The following is a 23,861-nucleotide window of genomic DNA, read 5'->3' as shown; positions in this document are numbered from 1 at the left end:
CAAATGCGATCCATGTATTATTTGGCATCTAAGTCTGTTATTGGGCAACCCCTGGAGATGCCGCATTCCTCAGCAGAGCTTCCTGTAGCTCCACCTGTGAGGAGGCTGGGGCTTTGAGAAGTGAGAACATGCCCACAAAATTGCCCTCTCCCCCCTGCCTTTTTTTGCTGTCAGTACCCCCCTGCAACTGTGGCTGTCGGCAGTTGGCTTTTTCTGCCCTTTTGAGGTGAGAAATTCATAAAACTATAAATTCACCACAAAAATAGCGATGAAATGTTGGTTTAATGCTATTTAAAAACAAGGCCTTTCAAAAAAAGGGAACATAATCTAGGCCAGGGGTGTCAAATGATTTCATTGACAACCACATCAGGGCTGTGTTTGACCTCAGGGAGCTGGGGGGGGGGGAGGGGGGGCATGACCACCTCGGCATCAGTCATTGAGGCTCCGTTTTTGGCCGCATTGGCTTTCTGCGGCCCTCTGGCAGTGAAAGGTTTTCACTGGTAGAGGCACCATGGGCTGGTCCTTTCCAGGGCACCCCCACGGGCCAGATCTAAGCATCCTGTGGGCCAGATCCAACCCACGGGCCTTGAGTTTGACAACCCTGATCTCGGCTATCTCTTTTTCTTTGTTGCCCCACTTGCTGCAGCCTCTGAACCAGTGCTGAAATTCAATTTTTTTTACTGCCAGTTTTGTGGGCGTGGCTTGGTGGGCATGGCAGGGGAAGAATACTGCAAAATCCCCATTCCCTCCCCACTCTGGGGCCAGCCAGAGGTGGCATTTGCCGGTTGTCCGAACTACTCAAAATTTCCGCTCCCGGTTTCCCAGAACCTGTCGGAACCTGCTGAATTTCACCCCTGCTCCGAATCCTTCTCAAATGCTTTGCATGGCCATTGGCTACAAACATTGGCCCACTTGTGCTCTCTCTGAGCTGGGGAGTTGTTGAACTTCACACTCTTCCAGTGCTGGCAATTTAAATCTGGAAATGAGGATGCTATTTTAATCTCCAAGTTAAGTAAAATTTAGAGGCAATACATTTGTTATTTAAATCTGGAAATGAGGATGCTATTTTAATCTCCAAGTTAAGTAAAATTTAGAGGCAATACATTTGTTAGTGGAGGGATGTCCTTATACCTATTTTCTACTTTTTATCCTAAGTATAATTGGTGATCCAACAAGGCATCATATTTTTCATCCTAAGCAACATTAGCCTGCCTTTTAATCTGAAAAATGATGGAATGAACTTGGGAGTATAGCATTCAAAACACCAGAGTTGAACTAGATGGAAGCTTTTCCTTTTACATAAAAAATGTTAAAGTTACTGTTTTATAGAAACAATTGTATGAAACTTAACGAATACCTTTATTTCGTTTAAAGCAAACTCTTGCTTTGCCGCCTGCTAATCTCCAGAGCCGGTCAATGGTGAGGCCTTTGGAGCTCTTAAGCCCAACACAGTGTGGAACCTCGGAGACTGAGACTCTCAAGCGAGAGCTCAGCAGCATCAAGAGCTGTTATGAGGCAGGAAGAGGTGACCTCAGCAGGCTTCAGGCAGAGCTGTCCCACAAGACTGCAGAATGCAAAGCCCTGGTCTCCGAGTGTGAAAGAATTAAGCAAGAGTCGGATCAGCAGATAAAACAACTGGAAGATGCTTTAAAAGATGTGCAGAAGAGAATGTTTGATTCAGAAGGGAAAGTGAAGCAGATGCAGACCCACTTTCTTGCCTTGAAGGATCACCTGACAAATGAAGCTGCTGCAGGTGGCACTAAGGTGGCTGAGGAGCTGAAGGAGCAACTGAAAGACATGAAGGCTAAGTATGAGGGAGCTTCAGCTGAAGTGGGCAAGTTGAGGAACCAGTTGAAGCAGAATGAGCTATTAGTGGAAGAATTCAGACGAGACGAAGCAAGGCTGGTGGAGGAAAACAAAAAGTTGCAGAAAGGACTTGGTATGTTGAAGGTGGAACGTGAAAAAAGGGAGAGGACTTTTTCCGAAGCAGAAGAGCAGCTGAAGGAAACGGCAGGGAAATTGGCTAGCAAATTTGAAAAGATGAAGAGTTCTCTGTCCAATGAAATTGATGAGAAGGGCTGGAAGCTAGCAGAGTTGGAGAAAGAGCGTGAAAAGCTGTGCATAGAAGTTCAGCATCTTAGGACGGAGCTTGAGAAGCAGAAAGCTCAGTTTGCTCACTATGTGAAGCCAGAGGAACATAAGCATGTCAGAAGCAGATATGAGCAAAGGGCCCGTGAGCTTGAGAAGGGGCACTTGGAACTGAAACAGAAAAACCAAGCCTTGCAGAAGGCGGTAGACAGGGCTCAGATGGACCATAGTCTCCTAAAGCAGCAGATGGAGACCCTCAGGGGTGAGGTGAAGACCCAGTATGTTCCTTTGAAGATCAATGAAGACACAAGGAAAGTGGTAGGAGAGCTGAACAAGAAGGTGACGGAAACCACTGAAAAATATCACCGGTATAAAGGAGAAACAGAGAAACTACTAGCGGAGAAGCTGTGCCTGCAGGAGAAGGTCAGTAAGCTTCAGACAGGTTACATTCCTCCTGAAAAGCATGAGAAGGAAATAGGAATCTTAAAATCTACCTTGGCAGACTTGCAAAAGCAGCTTAATGAACTTAGCAAAAGATATGAAAAAGAGCAGGCCAAAGTTTCTGAATTGGTAACTAAAAATGCAGCTCTCCAAGATGTTATGAAGGAACAGTATGTCTCTTCAGAAACTCACGAAGAGACAAAAACTGCCTTGAACATCATGCTAGAAAGAACAGATGAAGAATTGTCAGACCTGAAAGGGAAGATGGAAGAGGTGAAGCAGGAATATTTGAAAGTAAATGAAGAGAACGGTGAACTGAAGCAGAGGTTGAGGGGGTTGCAAAGTCAAATGCAGGCTGAATATCTCAGTACAAAAGACCATGACAGTAAAGTCGCTGCTCTGAATAAAAATATTCAAGACCTTCAGAGAAGCAACTCTGCAGTGCTGGCAAAGTACCAAGAAAAGCAAGAAGAAGTGGTCCAATTGCATGCAGAAATTGAAGCCCAGAAGAAGGAGATTGACTTGATTCAAGAATGTATCAAGTCGAAATATGCTCCCCTTGCCAGTCTAGATGAAAAGAAGCGGGACTTTGAAGCAACTGTGATGGAGCTGAAAAACCAGCTCCTGGAACAGGGGGAACAGCTCAGGATAAAAGAGGAAGAAATCCAGAAACACATAGAGGAAATCAGAACGTTAACAGCTGGGATCCTGACTGTCCAAACTGATCTGCAGCAAAACTATATCCTTGCAGAGAAATATCATAAAATGGAGGGAATGTTGGCAAGCAAGGTGGATGACCTGAACAAGGAGTTAAGGGAGCTGCAACAAACATTTGCTGAGGTCACAGGAGAGAAGGAGAGGCTTCAGGAGGAGAGTGCCAGGCAGCACTCAGAGGTGCTCCTGCTGCAGAGCCGCTTGCAGGGCCAGTATGTTCCTCTGGAGCATGTGGAGGCCCTGGAGAGGAAGCTCAGCTGCACCATTGAGGACCTGAAAGCAGAACTCCACAGCCAGGCAACCAGAAACCAGCAAGAGCTGCAGAGAGCTCAAGAGCTGCAGCAGGAACTGGTCCATCTACAGGCCACCTCGGTGCCTCTGGCAGAACACTCCCAAATCAAAGAAAGGCTAGAGAAGGAAATGGCAATTCTCCAGTCCGGATGGAGAGAGAAGGAGGAAGAAAACCAAACCAGAAAAGAAGAGGTCTCCCAGCTGCAGTCTGAACTTCAGAGTACAAAGCAAGCACTAAGCAAGCTGGAGAAGAGAGAGGTGGTGGAGGCATCTGAGCACAAGAGGATGAGAAGCAGGCTAGAAGGCCAGGTGAGCAGCATGGCTGAGAAACTGGCTGAGCTGACTAACAAAATGGAAAAGCTGCAGCAGGATTCACTGAAGGCAAATGCAGAGGAGCCATCCTTGAAAGATGAGAAGGAGCTGCTTCAGCCAAGAAATATCAACATTGAGCAGGAAATCAAAGACCAGAAAGAGCGCTGTGACAAGTCTCTGAGCACCATTGTGGAGTTGCAGAAAAGGATCCAGGAGTCTGCCAAGCAGGTGGAGGCCAAAGATAACAAGGTGAGCCAGTTGAAACGGGGAAGTTGAGATGCCTGAGGAGGCGCAGAGGAGAGCCAGGCTGACTCCTTTCAGTAGCTTTGGAATGGAGTCGCATTAGAGAAGCATTGCTTGTTTTATCTAGCACACATGATTACACAAAGCTGCATTTATAAATCCCACACAAGTACTTTATAGAAACCCCTGAGGACATTAAATTGCCAGAAGCTGCCCTGAACTCTTGGGGACCTTTACAGGGATCTCCAGGTGAGCAAAAGCTGCACCATCAGGTTTTGGTGCCAGCCTTACATTTTCCTCTGAGACATTTGGGGTCATGTGTGGGGAATTTGAAAAAAACTGCTATAATTTGTGGAAGCTCTTCCTGGAGTTTTTCCGCAATGAAAACATCTAGCTTGTGAAAAACTGAATAGGACCCTACTCTAGGTTAAAAGGACTATCTAAACCTGCCATTGTTTCTTCACATATTTTTAAATTACAGTAGTCATATGCCCACCATCTCCATTTAGGCTCCTGGACGCTTCCATGTAGTCACTAGCATAGCTGCTGGCAAGTTCTGAGGGGACATTGCATTATCACAGCATTGCGATTTAATAAAAAATAACATTGGTCAGTCATCATCTTAAAACTCTCAGGAATTTGATTTTCTGACCTGAGGTCTCCCTGGAGTTGGGTGGCTTCTTCCTTCTGCAGTTGGGATTGGTGGGGTAGCTGTCAAGAGCTGCTCAGTGTGGAGATGTCTGCAGTTGTTTCCTACTTCCTGCCTTTTGATTTTATGCAAGAATTCCATGTAAAAACAGGGTCAACCCTCTTTTGTGGGCAAAGCTAAATTTCTGTCCTCTTCTAGATGAACGTGCCCAAATCCCAGGGATTTGGTTGTATTTTTTCTCCTTATTTGTGGTCCAGGGGTGATGGGAGGACAGGGCTTTCTTGTTCTTTTCATTGGAATTTTATCAATATCTCTCTTGAAGATAACAGAGCTTCTCAATGATGTGGAACGGCTCAAACAGGCTCTTAATGGCCTCTCACAGCTTACCCACAACATTCCTGCAAAGAGACAAAATCCACAGATGGAAGTACTCCAGAACCAGGTGAAGACTCTGCAGCAGCAGCTGGCTGTAAGTAGGGATCTGGGACATGAGGACCCATTGCAGCGTGTTAGGAGCACCAGGCTTAGATATGGTGGGAAAATAATCTCTCAGTCCTTGCATGACTTGCAACTCTGCACATCTGCAGAAAAACCTGAATGCTGTTCGTGAGTGCATGCCCCCCCCCACTTTCCATTAGCACTTGTTTCCTATAAAAGACAATATATATTGCAGTGCTGCCTCTCTCACTCAAACACACAAGTGTGGTTGTAGAGAGCTTATTAATGTTCCCCAGCAATTCCCTCCACCCAGCCTCAGAATTGTCCTAAATCGAGCCACAAGCAGGCCAAGGTTAGTCTACAAAGCAATGGCCAATAGTCCCTAAAACAGTGAAAAGTTACTCCAATGAATAAGTCCACCAAACAAACCTAACTCCACCAGGCTAATGGAGTCTCCAAGGCACAAAGTCAAGCAGGAAGCACAAGGAACTCGCAGCCATAAATGAAATATATTGTTTGCAGCAACACTTCCCTCTGCTTTTATCCCTCTGTGACTTGCACTTCCAGTGCAACCCATCAAGACAAGCAAGGGTTTTCTCCTGAGTAATCTGGCAGATCTCCATTGCTCTTGTCTTTTCTCTGTCTTGTGTGCTCTCGGATCTATTATGAAAGGTAGCTCTTCCTCACTGACCTGCAAGCTGTCCCCAGCCGAAGCCTCCTGTAAATGTCTTTTGGCTGGCCGTTCAGAGTCATTAATTAACCCAGTTCCTGACATGGCAGGAATGAACTCAGCCTCCGAGGAAGAATTGGAGGAGTCGTCCAAGGGACACATCACAATAGCTTCGGTGGAGCTTTGGGTCCTCTCTGACGGTTGTTCCTTGCAGATGTTTCATGACCTGACTAGATCCCATCAGTGCACTGCTAGTTTGCAAGCAAACAGCCAAGCTCAGAGAGCACCAAGGGTTCCTTGACTGGCTGTCTTGTTTGTCTGTCTATCAAATTTATTTGCCACCGATCTTATAGTCAACAACTTTGGCTTACAGCATAAAAAAATTAAAAGCATTAAAATCAACAAGCATAGAACACAGTGGATAAAATCATTAAATAAAATCATTAAGATTCGATGGGAAAGGCTGGACACACGGGTGGGGAGGTGGGCTTAAGTTTTAATTCATCAACCACCTCCAGTATGAAGCTCCTTCATTGGATCCCCAGGCATAGCCAGATTTGAAGGCACTTAGAAAATGTCGGGAGGGAAGGGGGAAGATGTTCCAGAGGGCAGAAGGCTCTTCTCCTGGAGCCTGTCAGCTTTTTAAATATTTTCCTTTTAAATATGTTTTTTTTCCTGGTGTACGCCAATATTTTACTCTGCAAGAAAACAAGCAAGCTCAGAGAGCACCTAGGAGTGCTCCTCACTGTCAGCAGTGGATCAAAACCTCAGAAGGAATTTCTAGGGGTCTTGAAGGCATCAGTCTCTTGTGTAACTTCTCACCCCTCCTCCACGAGTGAAGCCAATCAGTTGGATCATTGCAGGTAGAAAATTAATGGAAGATTCCTTTGCTTTAGGATGCTGACAGGCAGCACCAAGAAGTCATCTCAATATACCGGACACACCTTCTTAGCGCTGTTCAGGTGCGTGACCTTGCAGGGACTTTGGGGAGGGGGTCGCTTAGCCTGGGTGACTTCTTCCAAGACAATGGCTCTCATGCTTGAGCGTGACACCTGCCTCCTTTAAAGAGACTTAGCCAAGCAACAAGAATGGAGTGTCTTAAATGTTTAGTAGTTTACTTTTTTAAAGGTCTCCTTTTACTTTTACAGGGTCATATGGATGAAGATGTGCAGGCAGCCTTGCTCCAGATCATCCGCATGCGACAGGGACTGATTTGCTAGGGGAACTGAGGCTCTGGCTGGCTCCTCAGGCTGCAGGCAACTTTGCCAATTTCTTAACCTCCCTTAATGCTTAGGAGTTGGTAAACCCCGCCTACCAGCTTCTTGTAACAGGAATATGATTTTTTTTTTACACAAACCCATTGTTAAACAAAATGAAAGATCACTCGTGATTTGAAAAATTAGAAGTTTTTATTTATAGGTAGTCAAAATGATGACCAAAGCGAAGTTCTCCTGAATGTCGGATTGACGGCCCTAAAAGAATGCTGATCCTGCCCTGCCCAGACATCTCCCCTCCCCCTCCTGTCAGGGGGCTCAGAGAGGTGGGCCTGCATCTTCGGGGGTGGGTGGACCCTCCTGGAACTGGCCCTCTGTTCCACAGCAGCTTGGCTGGCCAAGCTGCCTCTCTGAAGACTAGGTAAAAGTATCCATGCCTTTTTCTTGCTGTTTTCATGAGAGAAAAATACATCAGATAATATTTTGCTTTTTACAATAGTTTTTCACAGAGTGTTGATTACTGATTTATTTGTAGTTTTCAGGACAGCAGGACTGGGATAGATAAAAATGAGAAGCTGTTATGAAACTTTGAAATACAGTAGCCTAAGATTTGTGTTCGATCATTCATTACTTTTTAAAAAAAGAATAAACTGTTTACAGATAAGCTAATTAAGAACTAAAGTAGTTGGGAAAATTTAAAGAAGTTTTTTTTTAAAAAAATGCAAAAACAAAAGAATACCTGTGCCTCTTGTAGTGAGCTTGGCTGTACTGCTGGACCCCCCTTTGCAGCCAGGAAGGGTCAAGGGCCAAAGACCAGTTTGTCCTTTCCAGATCTGTGGCTTGCTGAGTGGGGGGGGGGGGGGAATCTCTCTCCTAGAGCGGCAAGTCTTTTCAGTTACCCAGGGAACTTAATTGTGTCCTTACATAGATTTGATGAATGGGTGGCCGCGGCTGTCAGCTGTGGCTCCATTCAACTTGGATTGGGGAACTCTGCTGAAAGGGGCACCCAGAAAGACCCCTTCCTGCTGTGAGGCCTGTGTCTTAGCTTGTGCAAGTTGGATTCAAACAATGGACCCCAATTGCTCAAATTCTTTGATTTTATGCTAAGGTGATTAAAAGCATCTTAAAATACAGTATTTTGTAAATTGTGTATGATAATCCACTCTAAAGGATATTATTTATGCAGGAAAAGCCTTTTGGTGAGAAAATTAAGTTGGCATAGATGTTATGTGTTTTAAGAATAAATATAAAGGACTGGAAAATTTGGTGTTGCTTTTTAAGTAACTTTGGAATAATTCCAAAAGCAGATATATGGTGTTCTGGGTTTCTAGGGGAAAAAAAAAGACCTTTTTACATGGAAATATTAAAAGCAGATTGCTTCAAAAATGCTAGTTACTTATGTTAAGCATCTGAAGTTGAGCATGATCTTGAAAAATTGCAAAGCCATATTGTGCCTGTTGGAGGTATTTGTGTGCTAAGACAGGATGTTGCCCTGATGGACTTCTGAAGATGGCTCCTTGATTGGCAAGAGTCACTCTTACCATAAGCTTCCCAGTTGGAGATAGGCTGTGGTGCTGCTTTAACAAACTGACAGCTGATTTTGCCATACACAATGCTGATCAAACACAAAGGCCTGGATTTCCAGAGTTGCAGATAACTGGGCATTCCTGCCCTTTGCCTACTTGCAAAGAGGACCTTCCAAGCACAGGGAATTAGAGTGTGTTGGACTGCAATGGACTGCTGGCTCTATTGCCATTTTTCTGAGGTGGCAGGAATTGTCACCTCAGAAAATTTGATTGTGAACAGAGGAAAGGAAATGGGGAAGGTTAACCTGTGCATAGATTGGGTGGGCTTAAAATGTCTTTGGGGAAGGTTGACTCTGAGAACTTCAGAGAATGCCTCTTCTTTTGCTCTTCTGGAAGAGCAATTCACCAAGTGCTCTTGTTCTCAGCAACTTGATTAACTGACAATAATTGTCTGGTTTTGATGTACGAATACTTAAAAGTATTATCATTCTCTTTTTTCTGGGAGGCATTGTATTTCTATTCTCCCTTTTACACTACATATCAATAAACATTTATTTTCTGTGTCACTTCTCCTGTGCTTTATTGAAATGACATGCTGCCGTTTTGGGTGGGTGAGCTGGGATATAGCAAAAATTCCTCGAGCACCGGGGAACTACCAGAGGACTGAAAAAGAGCTGATGTGGTTCCCATCTTCAAAAAAGAAAAGGAAAAACCACCATACTCAGGAAACTACAGACCAATTATCCTCCCATCAATACCCGGGAAGATACTGGAAAAAATAATTTAAAAAAAAAACAGATTTGTGAACATCTAGAAATGAGTATAGTAATAACTAGAAGTCAGCATGGATCTGTTAAAAACATCATGCCAAACCAATCTTATTTCATTCTTTGACATAGTGACTAACTTAGACCACCAGCAAAATGCTGTGGACATAATATACTTAGACTTTAGCAAGGCATTCGACAAAGTAGACTACAACCTACTTCTTGGTAAGCTAGAAAAAAGTGGAATGGACAACATCACCACCAGATGGATTTGTAACTGGCTGTAAAACTAGTAGTCCTTAATGGAACTACATCTACATGGAGGGACGTAAGCAGTGGGATACCGCAAGGTTCTGTCCTAGGCCCAATACTCTTCAATATCTTCATAAACAATTTAGATGGGGGAATAGAAAGGGAACTCGTCAAATTTGTGAATGATATTAAGCTGGCAGGAATAGTCAGCACCCTAGATGATAGGCTCCAGATCCAGATGGATCTTGACTGACTTGAACACGGGGTTCGAACTAACAAAATGAAATTCAATGTAGAGAAAAGTAAGGTCTTACACTTAGGCAAGAAAAACCAAAAGGACACATATAGACTGGGTGAAACCAGGTTTAATAGCGGTAACTATGAGAGGGATCATGGAGTCTCAGTGGATAACCAATTAAATATGAGCCAACTGCAGCGGCAGCCAAAAAAGCCAATGCAATCCTAAATTGCTTTAACAGAGGGATACAATCAAGATCAAGTGAGGTACTAATAACACTCTATAAAGCCTTAGTAAGACTACACCTAGATACTGCATCCAGTTTTGGTCACTACGCAATAAAAAATGTTGAGACTAGAAAGAGTGCAGAGAAGAGCAACCAGCATGATTTGGGGACTGGAGGCTAAAATATCCGATGGACAGTTGCAGGAACTGGGCCTGGCTAGTCTAGTGAAGAGAGTCATGATAGCAGTCTTCCAATATTTCAAGGGCTGCCACAGAGAAGATGGGTCAAACTATTCTCCAAAACACCTGAAGGCCAGGCAAGTAATAATGAATGGAAAACTCAAGGAGAGATTTAACTTAAAATAAGGAAAAATGTTCTGATCGTGAGAACAACCTATAGAACAGAAGTTGCCTTCAGAAGTTGTGGGAGCTTCATCACTAGAAGCTTTCAAGAAGAGACTGGACTGCCATCTGTCAGAAATAGTGTAGGGTTTGCATAGATGGGGTGGGGGTAGAGAGTTGGACTAGATGACCTTCCAATTCTGTTATTCTGTTAAAATGGTGACTGCTTTTTATTTCTGGCTTATAACTAATAACTTCAAATAGCACAATACAGTAACCAGAACGCAAAGTAAGCAGAAAAGCACTTATGTCTATAAAATCTGCATTCAAGCATCACCAGACTCGAGTTATTCTTTGAGATGGAGTTTGGTTGCACTATGCCTGCAAGGCAAATCTCAGGAGTCTTCTGGCTTTCCCTACAAGGAAATTAACTTGTCAATTGACTTTGAGCTTGCTGAAATGGCCAGAAGTGCCTGGAAGAGAGAGTAGCCCACCCCGGTTTCCCCCCCCAATTCGTGGATCTAGGAGGCTGGGTTACTGAGTTGGAGGATGTTGATGAAAACTAGGCGCACAACTGCATTTATTCAATGGAGTGGCAGGCCTGGGGTCCTACCAATGTTTGTCCTCCTGAGTTTCAGGTGCATCCATGGCCATGACTCCAAGACCTGGCAGAGGAGTGAAGATGTAAGAGCTGAAGATGGTGGATGTGGCTATTGGTTCTTTGCTTAGTCCATATGTAGATTGCCTTCTGTGACACTGCAAGAGTAGGAAGCTAATTAGGATGTACCAGGAATTCTTGATTTATGACCAGTTGCTTAACAAAGTTGAAAGTTACGACAAACTTCCCCAGTACTATTTGTGATCTACTGTCAGGACCTGCCTCTCCTCCTTTCCCAAGAAAGTATAAACTCTTAAAAACGTGGCATTTCAAAAGGAATCTTTTATTGAGAAGTGATAGCAGGATAGGCGAAACAGACTCTAAATTCCCTCCCAAACTATACAGTTAAAAATAGGGGTTTAGAATCCTTCCCTCCAGTCCGAATGAGGGTTCAGCCAATCCACAGGTATAAATATGTTTTTGTAACGGCCGTCTTGAGAAACAGATAAGGAGCAGTTCCCAGGATCTTCTTCCACTTTCAGCAAACAGAAACAATCCACATGGCCTTCCCTCATTACATTCCAAAGAAAGTGAGAATACTGCAAGGTGCTTAGCCGCCAAGAAAAACGTTATAAAAACACAGCTTATCCCCATGCTGCCCCCTCCCTCCATTTGAATGGCAGTATCATGCTATGGATCTGACATGCCGCCCTCTTTAGAAAAAAGATAGATCTAAAATACTAAAAATACTATAATGGCTCCTTCTAAAATATTTTGAAGTCCATCCAGGATGTTTTGAACTTTTAAGTTTTCCTCATCTGAATATTGATCCATTTTTCCAAAAGAAAAGAGATGTAAAGAAAAAGAAAAAAAAGGAATCTGATATCTCTGCCACACTAGCCTGTCAAAAAGGAAAACTTTCTTGAAGAATATATTTGAGCATGTTCTTTTGTGGTTTTCAAAGTAGAAGGGTTCTTGCCTTTTTCTTTCCTTTTCCTTCTTTTGCCAAAATATTTTCCAAACGCACCTGGAGGAGGACTAGGAAGCATCAAAGAATTCATAGTTTATGAAATACCATCTGCAAAACATTTGATACCACTACTGAGAATTAGACAAGCTGATAAAGGAAATAAAAAGAGGGCGGCAACATTATATGAGAGGCACTACAGACGAAAAGGTGCAAAGATTTCTTCGTATGGACTTGTTCATAAAGACGTTTGGAGAATTGGACCCACAAATGGCAGCAGATATAAGACTGTTCTGTTATTGGAGAGATATAGGTTGATAGATGGAAGAGTATAATTCAAAATTAGCTAAACTTAGTTAAATCCATTTGCAATAGGTATAGATGAATAAAAATTGATAATGATAGTAATGTATACAATGTTGAGTTGATATGATAAGTAATAATTGGATATGAGAAGGGAAGGTTAGAAATATATTTGGACTATATATAAAGATACAGTTAAATCTTAATAGGGGGAAATGCTATGATATAGGATATAATTAAATAAAGAAAGGAAAATGATAATAAATTATATACATAGAGGATTAGAAATCTTTGGTATTAAATATTATGGATGTTTAGCTAAAACAGGATATGAGGACTTAATGTTAATGGAGGATTTTATAAATAAGTAAATGAAATGCCAGCATGTGGTTATGGATTGAATTTTTGGTATAGTTAAGGATGAAGGATGTTTAAATAACTGTAGTCAACTAAAAGTGGAGGTATGATTATGTTAATATAGATAAACATTTGAGTTAAGACGTTCAAATTAATATGAATTAATGGAAGAGATGCACAAAAACTTTTTGTAACCAGCTGATATACTTTTTTATAACATATGTTTGTTGTGGGATTTTTTTGTGTTTTTTCAATTGTTGTGTGTATTAAATATATAAGTATATATACAATAGATACAAAGTGTGTCTGTGGGGGGAAATATAGTTAGGATAGATTAGCAAAGGTAAGGGTTAAGAAATGATACTAAATTATATCTGGGTTGGCGGAAGTACCATCCCAAGGAAACATAAACTGAGATTTAAAATAGACACACCAACAATAGTAGAAAAAGAAAGGGAGAAAGGAGGAGAATGAAAGGAAGATGGGGGAAAGAAGAAAGAGGTAAGGAGAGGAGGATGGAAAGGAGAGAAAGAGGAGAGGGTAGAAAGGGGAAGAGGAAGAGCAGGAATAAGAGAAAGGTACGGGAAGAAGAAAGGGGAAGGAGAGGAGGAAGGAGGAAAGTAGAGAAGGGAGAGAGGGAGAAAGGAAAGGAAGATGGAAGGGAGAGAAATGGAAGGAGAGGGGGTAGGAAGGAAAAGAGGAAGAGTAGGAGCAAAGGAGAGGCAAGGGAAGAAGGGGAAGGAGAGGAGGAAGGAAGAAAGTAGAGAAGGGAGAGAGGGTGAAAAGAAAGAGGTAAGGAGAGGAGGATGGAAAGGAGAGAAAGAGGAGGAGAGAGGGTAGGAAGGGGAGGAGGAAGACCAGGAGTAGGAGAAAGGTACAGGGAGAAGGAAGGGAAAGGAGAGCAGGAAGGAAGAAAGTAGAGAAGGGAGGAAGGGAGAAAAGAAAGGGAAAATAAGGTGGTGTTGTAACAGGAGGAAGGGATGGTAAACAAAGCAACCCAAACTGTATATTATAACCTATTAAATGAAATAATAAATGTGTAAGAATGATAAATGTTAAAACACTTGTAACCAAACGACATGCTATATGTGATGATGGGTTTTTTTTCTGTTTTTTTTTTCATTGTTGTGGGTATGTGTTGTCTATGTAACAAACAAAAAAATAAAATAAAAATATTTAAAAAAAGTAAAATATTTTGAAGTCCATCCAGGATGTTTTGAACTTTTAAGTTTTCCTCATCTGAATATTGATCCATTTTTCCAAAAGAAAAGAGATGTAAAGAAAAGGGAAAAAAAAGGAATCTGATATCTCTGCCACACTAGCCTGTCAAAAAGGAAAAATTTCTGGAAGAATATATCTATATTGAGCATAAGTTCTTTTGTGGTTTTCAAAGTAGAAAGGTTCTTGCCTTTTTCTTTCCCTTTCCCTCTTTTGCCAAATATTTTCCAAACGCACCTGCAAGACACTGTTCGTGCCCTTGAGTCTTTATCAAGTTTTATAAACAAATTCCAAACCCTTCCTTTGCAAAGTCAGTGAAGTCAAATAGGAATGAACAAAGGATACATTGTTTCAAGAAAAAAAAACTTCAGGCTCAGGCTTCCCCAGATTTAACTTTTTAAAAAACTTTTCTTCAAGTGTCTTTAATATGATTTTATAACAAATAGAAGGAGGAATTGTTAAAATAAAAAAATGTTTTAGTTTAAGCCAAAGAATTAAGGTAGTAAAAAATAAGGGGAAAAAATCAGTCCATTCACTTCAAGCGGAGAAACAGGAGACATTGCAATCACTTCAATCCACAAAACATTGTTACAAGCAAAAGCAAAGAACTTTCTAAGGAGTCCAATAAAGATTAAATTCGCTGCTTTATTCTTACTTAGAGGACTAATATCTTTAAAGAAAAAAAAGGTTTCTTAGGGCAGTCTTCTGAAAGTAAAAAAAAAAAAACAACCCTCACTAGATGGAACACTTTCACTTCTTCTTTCCTTCCGGAGACTTTGTCAGCCTGGGGACTGCCTGTTTGCCGCCGTTGGAAGCGCTTTCCTTGGATCGATCAGGGACTTTGCGATGTCCCTGCGACCAGCAAGGTTTTGTCTTCCTAGTCACTATCTCTTCGGGACGGTTTAGGTCCTACCGGACTGTCCAGAGGCAAAAGTGTCATCGGCGGACTCAGACTGTTGGGTCTGCACGATGTACCGTCACTGGCTCCTCCTCAGAGGAAGAACAATGACTTCAAGCACCACCCTCCTTGTAAAGCTTCCAGTCTGTTAGTCTAACCTCATCAGCATGACAAGAGTGGTCTCCAAGACTGGTGCCTGTATTAAGGATGGCATCACTGATAGGATATCAGCTGCTCCTGTTGAGGCAGGGCTGAAATGCAGTGGAGATGTTTTGGGGGCATTAAATTCATTTTCATGGCACAGAGGGACTTTGCAATTAATTTGATCATTCTTCCTAACATCCTGGAGTATATGCACATTGTCATCTTCCACACTGGATCAGCACTTTGTGAGAATTAATCTTCAGGTCATTCTCACAACTTTTGGCCAGGACTGTATATTTCCCCACTCCAAATCCGCTTTCCTTTCAGTCAGCTAAAAAGTTATAATGAATGAACTATTTTGAGGACTCTCATTCCTTTTCAATGCCAGCAGCGCCATATTGCAATGAAGATTCCCGACAACATTGGTTCCTTGAACGATCATTTCTTATATCTGCCGGAGGGAATTGCGGGCATCACGACCCCTTCCTCCCCACTTCCCGCAAGAAACAGCGTTCCCCCGAGTCTCACTTGGCGGAGCTCACCGTTGCCACTGCTGCAGCGAGTCTTGGCTTGGCCCGGCGGGCGGCCAAACCCGCTTCCCGTCGCTCATCCCGGCCTTCTTCAAACAAGTGAGAAGCTGGAAAGGCCTCTCCGTGCCGCGCGCACTCGGGCCCTTGGCGGCTTAGCCGGGTACCTGACGGCGGGAGCGCTCCGGGCCTCCGACAGCCGAAGCGACCTCCGTGTCAGCCCGGGCTGGCCCGGCGCCCGCAGTCCTCAGCCGTGGCTTCCTCTCCGGCTTTGCAACGGCGCCTTTTGCGGCACTGCGCGGGAGGGGAGGGCGAGGCTGCCGAGCGGCGGCCGCTCTAGTGCGGGCGCCTCCGTCACTCGCAGTGGCCGACGGATCCGGCTGGAGGGAGACGCCGCCCCGAGCCAATTAAGCACCTTCCCGGGCAAGAGTTGCGCGCGCACCCGCAGGAAAGCCGCCCAATCGGCAGCGCTTGACTCCGCGGCCCGCGTGGGTTCGACGTATAGCCGACTCCGAGTGGCAGCAGACGGTCAAGAGGGCCAATAGGCGGCCGGGAAGCGCTTGCCAGGACGCCGATTGGCCATCCTTCCCTAGCGCGCCCGTGCTCCACGTGGGGTGGGGCGCCACCCTCCCTAATGACGTCATGCCAGAAGCCATTTTGGCTGGGCAGGGGGCGGGGGCCTCTCACGTGAGGGAAGTCCCCCGGGGGGGGGTAGCTTGGCGCGCGTCCAGGAGCTCCGTTGCTTCAGGCGGCCGAGCCACGGGCGACCCTCCGGCACAGCGACCGCCCTCGCCTGGGAGGCAGCGCTCGGCGCCTTCTCTGACCGGCCCTTCCTGGCAACGGGAGGGGAAGCTCCGCGGCGCTCTTCGCTGTGGAAATGTCCCGCGGGCGAAGCGCGGCTGCTTCCTCCTCCCGGCGCCTCGACAACCCCACGCGCCCAGCGCTTCGCGAAGGCCGCCGCCACCCCGGCCCTCCGTCAGTGGCCCGCCCGGGATTGGGCGCCGAGAAGCCGAGTCCGAGGGAAGCGGGAGCGGATCTCTGGTTGGCGCGTCCCGTGAGCCGCCCGGCGCTTAGCTTAACTGGGGCGGCTACAGCAAACGGGAGGCTCGGTGCGGTGCAGCAACCGTGGTTAAGGAAGCGGCCTCGGTTCTCCCTTCCCCGCGGGACGTCTGTCCTCTCGCCCGGCGCCGAGCCTTGGACGGCCCCGAAATTCCTCGGCTAGAAGGGACGGGAGGGGCCCCGGCGATGACAGGGAGGGAGCCAGCGGGGGCCCTGAAACGCTCCCGCCCCCTCCGCCCAGGCCCCAATCAGAGCGGGAGCTCCCCACGTGGGATCCCTGCGCGGTGATTGGCGCAGAGTGGCGAGGACACCCTCCTCCCGCTCGCCTCGCTTCCCTCTTTCTTCCTCCGGCCGCCGCCGCCGCCGCCGTTTCCCCCCCACGCGCAGCTGGAGCGGAGCCCGACGGTGCGGGGCAACCTGGGAAAGGAGCCGGCGCCGCTTGCGCCCCGCCCGGACACCGCCGCTGCGAGTGCGCGCGGCTCTCCGGCTTGACTGAGCGGCGCCGGATCGGGATCGGGCCGGCGAGAATCCTCGCGAGCCTGGGGAGCTAGGATGCCTGGGAGCGGCGGCGCAGCCAACTCGGCCGCCGCCCGCCCGGGGGAAGGTCGGCCGCCGCTGCCGCTCCACCCGGAGGAGAAGGACGACGAGGAGGCACGCCAGGCTCCCGGGGTCGGCGGGGGGGCGTGAGGGGGCCGCCGGGTGCTGAGCCGCCCGCGCTCGCCTCTTTTGTCCCGGCTTCAGAGGAGTCCTGGTTCCCGTGGCGGTGGGCCTGCTGGGGCGGGCCATGTATCCGCAGGGGCGGCACCCGGTGAGTGGTGCTGGGCCTTGCCCGGAAAACCTTCCTTTCTTGGGCAGAGGGCCGCCAAGGTTCAAAGCAGCCCCCCACTCCCCTCGCCCCCGCCGGCTGGGCTAGCGATGCTTTCCCTCCCTCCCTTGCAATCAGTTAAACTGGGCGGGGAAAGACGAAGCGATAGATTCGCCCGGGCCGGCTCTTTGAATGTCTCCAGGGTCCTGGCAAGCTGGTTTATTTGACTTTTGAATCAATGTTTGTAAACCACATCTCGGGTGTCAGGGAGGGTCTGGAGTATTAGTATTAATATATTATTTGTTGTCATTTGCTCATTAAGGGCCCCTTCCAATAGTCCTTTCTTTTCAAGGAGCCCCTCCCCAAGCTAGCCAGCCCAATGCTCTTTTGGGAAGGGAGCCCAGATGGTTCTCCCGTGATGCTGGAAGCGGAAGGGTCTGAAGTCCCACCCCCAGTGGTGCTGGCATAGGGAGGGGTGGCTGGGCTCCCCTGGCCTCCAGTCAACGTGTCTCTTCCTTAGGGCCCCCACCAGCCTGGACAGCCTGGCTTTAAATTCACAGTGGCTGAATCCTGTGACAGGATTAAGGACGAGTTCCAGTTTTCTGCAGGCCCAGTACCACAGGTGAGCATCCTCCACTCATCCCCTGGGTCCTGCAGCCTATAAGGGTGGCAAGAAGTAGGCTTTCCCTGTGGAAAGCCCCCTCCCCCTTCAAATGCAGTTTTCTGCCTCCCTTTCTCCTCCAGCGGCTCCCTTGAGAAATGCTTTGGATTTCAAGCTGTGCCCTAAAGCTTCTGGGCCTCAGGGCCCCCATTTGCTTGGGAGTAAAATCCCATCATTTCTCCTGCTCCTCCTCACCCCAGGTTCTGCCCTCCTAGCAGTTCAAAAGCAGGCAAATGCAAGGAGATGAATAGGTACCACTTCAGTGGGAAGGTAACAGCGTTCCGTGCACTTTTGACATGTAACCATGCTGGCCACATGACCATGGAAATTGTCTTCGGACAACGTTGGCTCCCTTGGCCAAGAAGCGGAGATGAGCCTGTGGCCCAGAGTCGGACATGGCTGACAGGGAAACCTTTACCTTAGGAAATCCTGGCAGTGCCGGAGCCTTGGCTCTTGAATGAAGGGCTGCTGGCTCTTTTGCCTTGGCATTCCGATCTTCTGGCTTGCTAAGGAAGCCCAAAGCAGCTGGTGGCTTCCTCCCCACTCCCTCCACTGGCTTTGCCTGCTGTTTGCTTTACCTGTACAGGTAGTCCTTGACTTAACAACAGTTTATTTAGTGACGGTTCAAAGTTACAGTGGCACTGAAAAAAGTGACTTATGACCGTCTTTCAGTTATGACCGTTGCAGCATCCCCATCATCGTGATCAAAATTCAGATGCTTGGCAACTGATTCATACTTATGACCATTGCTGTGGTCCAAGGTTCAATGATCACCTTTGTGACCTGACAAGCAAAGTCAATGGGGAAACCAGATTCATTTATCAACTGGGTTACCAACTAATCAACTGCAATGACTCACTTAACAATTTTGGCAAGAAAGGTGATAAAATGGGGCAAAATTCACTTAACAAATGTCTTACTTAACAGAAATGTTGGGCTCCATTGTTGTCATAAGTCGAGGATTACCTGTATGAAAAGAAACTCCAGGAATGGTGGCTCTTTAACTGAAACCTCCAAGGATTTCCTTTTTTCCCAGCCTGAGTATGCTTTCTCTGGCTGGATACTTGGCAGGCTGGGCTTCGGACAGTTAAGGACAGTCAGGCCGGGCGCTTTAGCTTTAGACCATGGAGAATCTTTCTCTAGGCCTTTGGGCCTCCAGTTCTGAGTGCCAGAGTTCATTTTTGTGAAGGCTTAAAACTTTTTATGTGCACAGCTAGTAACATGCAGGAAGGAAGGAAGGGTTTCATGTCACATATTGGATTTGTGGCATATTTTTCTTGTTTCCTTTCTTCGTATTTGAAGGGATGATGGTTGTATATCGTGTCACTTTAAAAATTCCTATTTTTTTAGTCTGAAAGTGGAGTATGACAAGCTTGCAAATGAAAAGACGGAAATGCAGCGCCACTATGTCATGGTAAGAGACATCTTTTCTGGCTCTGCAGGAACAGAACTGGGAGGGATCTCCTTGCTCATCGCATTTGAGTCCCACTTATTGGGGTTCTCAAAAGTAGCCCCAATAGTCATTCTCTGGAGGGGAGGGGAGAGACAGAGCGGCTAAATTGCAGTCTGTGATCTCTAGCTGCGGTGCCTGGGTGCTCTCCCACGCACAGCCCTGCACGGAAGGCACTGAAAATTCTCTGGTTAACAGGGGCCCGTTGCTCAAAAGATGCCCTGACTGCCCTGGTTGTGTGACCTGAAAACTGTTTGTTGTATTGTGGATCCTGGTTTGAGGTTCCTGGCCTGCTCTTTGTTTCTCTTAAGGCTCGTGTGGCAGGGGCTCTGTGTGGTCTGTGGGTTTTGCAGGCTCTGAGCTTCAGGTCCTTCTGCTGCCTCTGAGCAGATTGCTGGTGTATGTCAAAGTTCTACTTGAAGAATACGTCAGGAAGAGCTGCTCTGCCAAACTACCAAAATTGTGTTCAGTGTCACTTCTCTTTTTGGGACTCACCAGAAGGATTACTGGGCTGGAGATGGCCTCATAATGTTCCCAGGGAGAATATAAGATCAGTGGTGGGTAAATGTTTGAACACTGTGCTATGTAGTCAGCTGCTTTTGCTCCGGCCATCCTTTCCCACAACACACTCACTGCTGCCACAAATCACCCCTACGGTTGTGGCTGTTCAATAATTATTCCAGGCACTTGGGTGGCATGGCCTGTACAATGACATTTGGGTATATGGAGCTTGCTGAGATTTTAAGGCAGCTGAAGCTGTCCCAAAACTCCCTATTTGTCTCTGGGAGTCTAAAGATTTGCTTTGGGTCAGAAGCTTCTCTCTCCAGTGGCTTCATCTGGCTGGGAAACCTGGGGCAGTCTGACTTCAGAGCAGTGGCTGAGTCTCCTACCAAGCCTCCAAATAACACAGACTGGCATGTCTGTGGCCATTTTCTTGCATGTTGAAAGGGCTTTGTAAAAAAAAAATAGGTTGGTTATGTATTCTTTGAAAGACTCTCAACTGATTTCCTCTTCCTGCTCGGCTCTTGAGTTGTGAATTGAGTCTTTCCCAGATAATTATTGTCTAAGCATTGTATTGTGTCCCTCTATGTAGGAAAGCCTGGCCGAGTTGGCATTGTTTGTAAATTGGGTACTTGCGGCAGGGAGCTTATGCTGTCCTTGATCATTACGTCCTGAGTTGATGGGAGGTGATGGTATCCAACCCCATGGCTTCCTCTGTGCTGAGCACCTTATGCCTTACTTTGTACCGTTGGAGGGAGCCCCAGCGAGGCTTCCCAGAACTGCCTAGGCTGTGCACTTCCTGGAGACAGCAGGGGCTCAGTTTGGGTCTGGGTAGCTGAGAGTTCAGCTCAAGGGAAGAGATGTTTTATGACAGCCTTTTTCTAGTTTTGCTAGGGTGACTGTACAGAACTGAGGTGTTCAAGGCCCTAATAAATCCAGTTTTGTCATTTTGATGTTGAATTTTGGGCACGCTTAGTTTCTTCCAAACATTTCTTGCATTATTGGTAAAAAGTTTGTGCCTCTTTTGTTTTTCAGTACTATGAAATGTCTTACGGGTTGAACATTGAAATGCACAAGCAGGTGAGTGCCTTCCTTGAAAGTCCCTGCCTTTCCCAAGGGAGTCTCGGAATGAACCCTGTAGACTTTGGGGTGCAATTGTGGGTGGGGAGTGCTTTTTTTTCCTGGGCCTGAATTCAGGATGACTAAAGGATCCACAGAACAATGGGGCTTCCTTGACTTTGGGAGTAAACTTCATTTCAGCTGTTGTAGCCACATTCTGGCAGTATTTTTTCAACTGTAATATTTTGGAATTTCAAGAGTGCATTTTACTATATTTATTTCTTTATTGGGAAAATCCCACCATTCAGGAGCTCAGGCCAGATCCTAGCATGCTGTCCTTCATTTCCGCTTCTGACAGCTCTGCCGAATTGGTTGGCAAACAGAAGGGGACCTGCTTGACACCCCTGTGAGCCTCTCCAATTGGAACCCAGATTCCCCTTTCCGGTTCCCTCCCCTCCACCATCTGCTGGGCATCTTGCAGTTAGCAGAGATGGCACTCATCTGGCTGATGGCTATGAATTGGTTTCACCCCATCAGATGCTTCACAAAGGTCACAAAGCCATCTGGTTGCTGCTTTTTGCAGGTGCCTTGAAAAGCAGGTTTCTGATTATTTGTTTTTATTAAGCAGTCAAAAGTGAGGAGCCAACTGCTTATCTCATAAGGAAATGCTTTTCACTAGTGTTTGATTGGAAATAGTGGAAGAGCTCTATGCTCTGTATGTAAAGCGGGTGTCCTGTATTGTAAGAAAGGTCTGGCAAAGAGGATGGCTTTGAAAAGAAACCTATATGATGTGACATATAGCAGAGGCTGTGAAATTACACAGCCTGTTCAGCAGTCCACTGTGTTTGGGGAAGTAATGAAGTTTCTCATTCTTCCCCAGGCACTTAAGGGCCATCCGTGGGCCCTTGATTGAGTGGTCTCCTTAGGAGCCTCCAGACTGCCTGGCCATCAGGGCAGGCAGGTGAGTTCCGAGGGAGAGAGATGTATGTTGGCTTTGCCCCCTCCTAAAGAGAGAAAGATGTGAGGGGGGGGCTTATCCAGCACTCTTGTTTGGCTGCCTTCCCTTGAGCAAAACAAAATGAGGGGAGGCGTTTTCTCCCTTGATGAGCCTGAAGTCTCCCTTGTGAGAATAAAACGTAAAGGAATTGTTATTGAGATTCAGTCTGATGAAATGTGGAGGTGGGGTGTTTTTTTTTTAATAAGCACTGCCTCTGCAGAAGCCTCTTGGTAAAGCCTGGCCTATGGCTCAAGCAGGCTAGGCCCATCCTCCAGTCCTGATCTGCAGCCCTGGGACAAAGTTTGTTCAACAGAGGGGAGGAGGCATTGGAGAGCACCGTCCTTGCTGAAGGCTTCCCCTGTCACCCTGCTTTCAGCTGCTTTCTCTGTAAGGTGCATGCAAACCACACTGGCCACTTGTCAGAAATGGGACTCTTTCCTGCATCAATTTTCTGGCCTTTCTCCTTCACAATCCAGTCAGATAGATGTCCTTCGTTGCACCTGATGCTTTCTGATTTTACCTTCAAGTTACCTGATCCTTTCCCCTAAACTACTACAGATTAATGCCGCCTTTCCCCCAGCTGGATGCCTTCCAGAGATGCCAATTATAAAGTTCTAGCTGGCTCAGGCCTCTGGGAAATAATGTTTCATCATATTTCAGGTCCCAGACTGAAGAAGGCTGATTTATTGTTATGGGTACCTAATAGATAGATTTGGGGCAAGGAAATGAGGTTGGGGTTATTTTTTCCTTTCTGCTGTCCACATTCAATCTGTGGCTTCTTATGGGCGACGGTCTCTTTGATGGACCGTTGGCTCCCTTGCTGATTGTTACAGGTGTATCTGGAGGGCATTTGGATTTTTTAATGGGGAAAGATTGCTGGATGACATCAAATGAGCATCTCTGCTTTTATCTTTTTCTTCCTGAATGCTATGCTAGACTTTCTTGAACCAGAGCGCACAGTTCTGTCTTCAGGCCCATCCGTGACCGAGTGGTTTTGACTTTGAGGGACTGAACCTGGAGGCAAATATTGGGGCTGAGGAGAGAGGACAGTACAGTGTGGCTTCAGGATTTTTTAAAAACCAGGCATCTTGGGGTTGTCTTGAGTAGCGCAGTACCTGTCAGATACAAGAAATGTGTTTAATTATTGAGGACACTTGAAACCTTTGAAGTTCTTCCAAGCTTCCCAAATGAAGCTGTAATCGGACATGTGTGGCAGTTCTGTGCTTGTTTGCCTACTAGCAAGTCTGGTGAGACTCGAGTGTCCTTCTGAGGAAGTGTGCTTGGGCATCTTTCATGCAGCCCTGTGATTTCTTATTGGAAGACGGGAGTACCAAGCAGCCGTGGTTCACTTTGAGTAAGACTGTAGAAGAGGCTGGTGCTGTTGGGCAGTAGCTGGCACGGAGTTTGGCAGATTGTGTGATGATTTGACAGCAGTGTGGCTGCCATTCCATCCAAGCAAAGGTGGCTGTGGAAAAACCACATGGCTGGAGTACGAGGGTTGTGTGCTTAGGCTGCACTCTGTGACGTTCTTAATCAAATGTGGAGCAGATAAACCACCTCTATACTTGTTCCCCAAAAGGAAACGTTCAGGTTGTGCCTCAGCTACTGTTGGGGGCAAAAGGGGGGTGCGTGTGGCTAACCTTAGAGGAAATCAATCTTGAGAACCTGGCTTATTTCCCATGGCTCCTTCTGACCACATCCTCAAAGAATAAAGCCTAAATGGATATAAATGGATATAGTTATTTAATTTGGTCAGCTATAGATGTTTGGCTGCAAATAGGTTGGGGGGGGGGGGAATGAGAGATTTTTGGGAATCTCTGGTATGCAGGTGAAATGAACATACTTTATGTTAAAAGCCTTGAGAATAAGAATAGTGTGAACTAAAGTTCTCTTCTCAAGTTTGTGCT

The 23,861-nt window shown here is 46.2% G+C and overlaps 2 protein-coding genes across 4 annotated transcripts in view; both read left to right on the top strand.

Annotated features, from left to right (window-relative positions):
• UACA (uveal autoantigen with coiled-coil domains and ankyrin repeats) overlaps positions 1-9,152 on the top strand; it is a 52,778-nt gene extending 43,626 nt beyond the window's left edge. For 2 of the 3 annotated variants that reach the window (XM_032232451.1, XM_032232448.1), the window contains exons 16-19: positions 1,375-4,095; positions 5,061-5,207; positions 6,743-6,808; positions 6,995-9,152. In XM_032232451.1, coding sequence (XP_032088342.1) covers positions 1,375-4,095; positions 5,061-5,207; positions 6,743-6,808; positions 6,995-7,066 — 3,006 coding nt within the window. In that variant the 3' untranslated portion in view covers positions 7,067-9,152. The remainder of the gene's footprint in view (positions 1-1,374; positions 4,096-5,060; positions 5,208-6,742; positions 6,809-6,994) is intronic. The other variant, XM_032232449.1, reaches the window with a different exon arrangement.
• A 7,231-nt stretch (positions 9,153-16,383) lies between these two features.
• The window catches only part of TLE3 (TLE family member 3, transcriptional corepressor), a 45,103-nt gene continuing 37,625 nt past the window's right edge, over positions 16,384-23,861 (top strand). Inside the window, 5 exon segments of the mRNA XM_032232571.1 lie at positions 16,384-17,289; positions 17,807-17,884; positions 17,886-17,908; positions 19,298-19,361; positions 20,934-20,978. Coding sequence (XP_032088462.1) covers positions 17,266-17,289; positions 17,807-17,884; positions 17,886-17,908; positions 19,298-19,361; positions 20,934-20,978 — 234 coding nt within the window. The 5' untranslated portion in view covers positions 16,384-17,265.

The sequence above is a fragment of the Thamnophis elegans genome, chromosome 16, assembly GCF_009769535.1.
Source record: "Thamnophis elegans isolate rThaEle1 chromosome 16, rThaEle1.pri, whole genome shotgun sequence".
In the NCBI taxonomy this organism is placed as follows: domain Eukaryota; kingdom Metazoa; phylum Chordata; class Lepidosauria; order Squamata; family Colubridae; genus Thamnophis; species Thamnophis elegans.
The sequence above is the reverse complement of the archived record's forward strand: the minus strand, read 5'-3'. Positions and strand labels throughout refer to the sequence as shown.